Source organism: Haliotis rubra, unplaced genomic scaffold (genome assembly GCF_003918875.1).
Source record: "Haliotis rubra isolate DU_JTF1 unplaced genomic scaffold, ASM391887v1 Scf1582, whole genome shotgun sequence".
Lineage (NCBI taxonomy): Eukaryota > Metazoa > Mollusca > Gastropoda > Lepetellida > Haliotidae > Haliotis > Haliotis rubra.
Window position 1 is genome coordinate 49,977 of NW_025765539.1, and position 5,549 is coordinate 55,525.

The window sequence follows — 5,549 nt, forward strand, 5'->3', positions numbered from 1 at the left end:
GTCAAACACTGAATATTTGGAAATGGCTCTTATTCTGTCACGCAAAATCACCAACACTTTAGCTCTGGTATTATAAAATATACTGATGTTGTGACCACATCCATCATCTCAATCTCACTATGGAACCAATACTTTTTGGCTGTAAGAAAAACGTTTTTACTGACTCTGTTTTTGCCTTGTTCATATTATTGGGAAAATATTACTTGTACAAATGCAAGCTGAATTCTGTTTTACCAAATATTGCTCAGTTCAGAAATGAGTTGAGATTGAGATATAGTATTGAAAAATGTATTTTCTTTAACTAAAGCTGTGAATGGTGAGTGAATGGATTGTCTTGTTTCGTAAAAATTTCCACCTGTATCCCATTAAATTACTGTATATCTTCGGACTGAGCTGTTCCCTGGCTGCTTAGTTTTCACTGTAACAGGGATTAAGAAATAAAATTTAAATTACAAAAACCAATAAAATAAAATATACGATATCCTTGCTGATGCGTGTGCCTATTCGTTCGGTGTATGTCTGCAACAATTATACGTACTTTTGGAAATGGTTTCATTCTACCAGACTGAAGCAAACCAAAACTTGAATGATAAAATAAACGATGTCCCGTTTGATACGTGTTTGGCATCATTAGGTGACCAGCTGCACTAACGAAGGCACAGCAGCAGCTGATGGAACGTGTGTGTGCCCCGTGGGCTTCATGGGGCACCTGTGCCAGCACTATGTTCACAGTGAGTACCTGATATTTATTCCTGTTGCTCGTCCACTGGTTTCTCCAGAACTGGTTTAATGATGTGTCATCTTCCACACTTGTCCTGCCCTCAACTGCAGTGTTTCATCAAACATCATACTTTTTAAACCCAAAACTCATAATATTCAAAAGAATAAGAATGATAATGAGAACTTTTTGTGACACTTATCTTCTTCGTGGGGGTAGCCAAGTGGTTAAAGTGTTCGCTCGTCTAACCGATAACCCAGGTTTGATTTGATTTCCCACATGGGTACAATGTGTGTAGCACATTCCTGCTGTCCCGCGACGTGATATTACTGTAATATTGCTAAACCCAAATCACTCGCTTCAGACCTGAAAACTGACATGTATGTACAAATGAGTTTATTGTTTTTTCTTAAGCCTGTTACGACATCTACCAGCGTGACTCCAGCAGCGCTGATGGCGAGTATACTCTCCTCACCTCCCAGGACGACGTCATTAACGTCTATTGCCGCTTCAAGAGCAGCGTGGTCACAACATACTTCTCCAAGGCTGCTGTAGCAAAACTCAACACGCAGGAACTACGTCTCCACTCCAACTCCAACACCACAGTCGACGTCGTCGCAAAAATGAGCGACGGAACGCAGTCTGAATCAACCCTTACCCAGCTGACCTCATTCTCCACTGTCCCCCTGAGAGTCATGGTCAGTGAATATACTGACTATTCTGCGCCCAGTAATGAAAACCTTGGAGCCTATCTATTCCTAGGGTTCCTCACTGAAGACAGAATATCCGTGGGCGTCAGGCACGGCTACAGCGCCAACGATGTTGATCAAGACTTCGTAAACTGTGACTCAAAGTCTCACAGTTACTTCACTTTTTTCTCCAACATGAACAACCTGCCGCCACAGATCGCTAGTGGTGGTATGTGTTCGACATGCATCATGGCGCACTGGAAGACTGGTGCCAAGATGTTACAATCCGGAGACTATCTTCCCGACAACTATATCTTCGACACAGAAATTCACTTCGGGGGCTGTGGTGGTTTTGGCATCACTACTAGCTGGAACAACGTTGATGGCTTCGCACTTGGCGTCAAATATGGTAGGATGTGTCGTGTTATATTCCAGTATCTTATTTGCTGCTTTGAACACATGAACAGTTTTTAAAGGCGAAACAGTATTTTTCAGAAACCAAATTTGTGACATTACAAGGATTTTTCTTTTGAAGCAACAAACACGTTTCCTCCGCTATAAATAATAATACAAGACAAATCTCATGGATGACAACTGCTTGGTTTATTTTACTACACCAACTTCTAAAAGCCCTTGAAGAATTTCTATAAACAATAGTTCACCTTGAACCCTGTCACAAATTGCACTTTGTGTTGTATGTTCCGAAGACTAACGATTCTTAATCAGCAGTGGATTATTTTTTAATGAACATAAACAGCCAAAAACAATGTCCGTCTTCACGACAATGTTGTTTTTAAAGCAGGCTGCATCAAGTGTGTTTCTTAATCACTATGAAATAGTGATGGTGCCATGTGTTCTAGAAATGGTGAGCAGATCACTCTGTAGGCAGTTATTGATAAATTGCTATTGCGTCACGATTTGAAACGTAGTATGTTTCAGAAATGGTAATTGCGCAAATTGTATGTTAACATGAGATCAATTTCCCTTTAAAACAGGCAGAAACTAATGAATCATTAATTTGCTTTTCATTTTGATACGTCCGACAAACATTCAGTTATTCTGTGATCCCAAAATGAATATTGCTGGTGTTAGCAGTTTCGCGAGCAGGAAAACTGCGAGTTTCATGAAGCATTTATTGCACACTACAAGATTAAACTAACAATGTTAACCTGTTTCCACAGTATATTACTAAGCTAACAATCCCATCCTGTTTTTTAATAGCACACTATATATGTTGTCTTTCTAGGGGGTGAGGGGGTTATCGTTTTACGCCGAGCTCAGCAATTTTCGTAAGAGGTGACTAAGAATTGCAGGTGGTCAGACTCACTGACTTGGTTGACATATATTGTATCCCAACTGCTCATGTTGTTGATCATTGGATTGTCTGGTCCAGATATGATTATTTGCAAATAAAACCAGACCTACTGACAAGTCGACATTTACATGTGCAATACACACTAAGCTGATGCTTACTCGCTTGCAAAAACACTTTAAAACGCTACCATACAGTTTAGAATCAGGTCTCAAGATGCGTGAATATTTATGTAAGAAGAACAATCTGGCACTGTATTTCTATATTAAATTATCTGTTCACTCAGGCATTATATTGTAATGCGCTTTCCAAACTTCGTGATAGAAAATATGTCTAGGATTTCGATTTTCTCCAAATTTCGTGATAGACAATATGTGAATTTCAGGAGAGTGAATAAGTGAGTTTAGTTTACGCCGCACTAAGCAATGTTCCAGTTATATGGCGGCAGTCTGTAATAATCGAGTCTGGACCAGACAATCCAGTGATCAACAGCATGAGCATCGATCTGCGCAATTGGGAACCGATGACATGAATTTCAGAAGAAGGCGGTTTATTACAACGCGATTATTTGTCGCGTTTGTATCTGTACGATACATATAATGTATTAAAGATAACAAATTTGCACTCGGGTTGATTGATAATTATGTTCTGGGGCTGAGCCAAAGACGTAACACATTTCAACAGTTCCCCTCAACGCCGATAAGCCTTCGTCAATAATATCAGGATATTGGGCCTGTCAGTCTCGCGAGACGCTACGTCCGGTACTAGCTGGTTCACGGCTCCCTTTGCGCGCGCCAACTTGCGATATGCGAGACGGGGCCCAGCTTACTTTCGGTACCATATTTCCGGTGACAGACGTATATTCAAGACCCAGTTCTGGTACCAAATTGGGGATTAGATCAGAAACTTGTTATTCCAAGGAATATCCGATCGTTAAGTACTGACAACTGACAACCATGAGACCATTCGAAAAGGTATGAAACGTTGTTTGTCACCTGACAACCATGAGACCATTCGAAAAGGTATGAAACGTTGTTTGTCACCGGAAGTACTAAGGTCTCGCGAAGTGCCGTGACCTACTTACAGGCCCTATTGTCCCAGTTACAAGACCTTCTCTTAGCCGCCCAAAAGGTGATCCACAGAAGCTACAACGTCGTGGTTCAAATGGAAATGGTTTCCCCAGTCTACCACGTCTCTTTGTCAAAATTGCACCATGCAATTGCCTAAAACATGCAGCATAATGTGTTCTGTTTTGGAAGATAATGATGCCGCTAGGACTCTCCCAGCCTTCCAAAACACGGAGGCCCAAACGTTTCCAGGTGATAGGTATTTTGCCTTCTATGGTTGTAGGGATGTCAAAAGTTCCACTTCATGGTTGATTGGATTTATTGCCCTTAGTAGTGAACCCAGGTCTCATCCATAGTCACAAATAGTTGCAAGAGCATTGTTGATCAGCTTCAAGCAGATTTGGATTATCATGACAGATGCTATGCCTAGCGCGATTTTGATCAGATATCTGAATTTTGAAACCCAACATTGCCAATGCAATAATGGAACGGACCACTGAACAATGCTGATTTATATTTTCCGGCCAGTCATCCACATATTGAAGTTGTTTGTTGGGTTGGTTTGGTGTTTAGCTATACTGCGGCGGTCTATATATAATCGAGTCTGGGCCAGACAACTCAGTGATCAAGATCATAAGCATCAATCTAATTGGGATACAAGGAAATGTGTCAACCTAGTCAGCGAGCCTGACACCTGATCCAGTTAAACGCCTCTTACAAGCATGGATGGCTAAAGACCAATTCTAACCCGGCTGATCGCGGGTACATATCGACTATTCACTGGATGGTTTCTTGTCTTGCTAACGTTCCTTCCAGGACGGGTATTATCTTGCACATTTCCTTTCCCTAGTGTTGTGCGCATACATCTAATATTTTTTTCGTATCAAGCCTTTATATACAGTCAACTCTCGTTAATCCGACACTTGTGGTTGCAGAGAAATATGTCGGATTAACGAAAATGTCGGATTAATGTATTTGTACTCGTGACAGACATCTTGTGATGAAAACTCAGGTCGGTTGTAAACATTTTATACAGCTCGCTCTACTGTTATTTCTTGATTAAATCGTCTCAATTAATTATCCTGTGTTCCTAACTAACAAGAGTGATGTTCACCGACATCGGTGTCAAGCAGCCAGTAAGGCATACGCTAATTACCACTCACGTGTGATTGTTTGTATACGGTCGGGTTATCCGACCGGCTGTGTGATTGTCGGATTAACGAATGTTTTTACAATGTATTTACAATAATCAGTTGCTATAAGTACATGATCACTCCACATTCTTCAATTTGTCTATTTTCCAAACATCACAGACCTCTGCCTGTTTTACAGAATTGACGCAAGGTTTCGTATATATACCTCTAAGAGCGAGTGAGTGAGTTTAGTTTTACGCCGCACTCAGCAATATTCCAGCTATATGGCGGCGGTCTGTAAATAATCGAGTCTGGACCAGACAATCCAGTGATCAACAGCATGGGCATCGATCTGCTCATTTGGGAACCCATGACATGTGTCAACCAAGTCAGCGAGCCTGACCACCCGATCCCGTAAGTTGCCTCTTACGACAAGCATGGGTTACTGAAGATCAATATTCTTACCCGGACCTTCACGGGTATACCTCTAAGAGATCATGTAACCACAACATAACGTTTGACTTCCGTCGTGAGACAGGATATTGACTGTTCCGTTTTAGCACTGCATACTTTTCACTCATTGTTTCAGATATCTAGTACCACGGTAGAGCAGTGCAAAGAAACGGACAC

The 5,549-nt window shown here is 41.3% G+C and overlaps 1 protein-coding gene across 1 annotated transcript; it reads left to right on the forward strand.

Annotated features, from left to right (window-relative positions):
• Positions 1 to 1,313: 1,313 nt before the first annotated feature.
• LOC124271189 lies at positions 1,314 to 2,599 on the forward strand. The gene is made up of 2 exons (XM_046706274.1): positions 1,314 to 1,816; positions 2,589 to 2,599. Exons 1-2 carry the CDS (start codon positions 1,342 to 1,344, stop codon positions 2,597 to 2,599), a joined length of 486 nt encoding a protein of 161 aa, XP_046562230.1. The 5' UTR covers positions 1,314 to 1,341.
• The last annotated feature ends 2,950 nt before the right edge of the window (positions 2,600 to 5,549 follow it).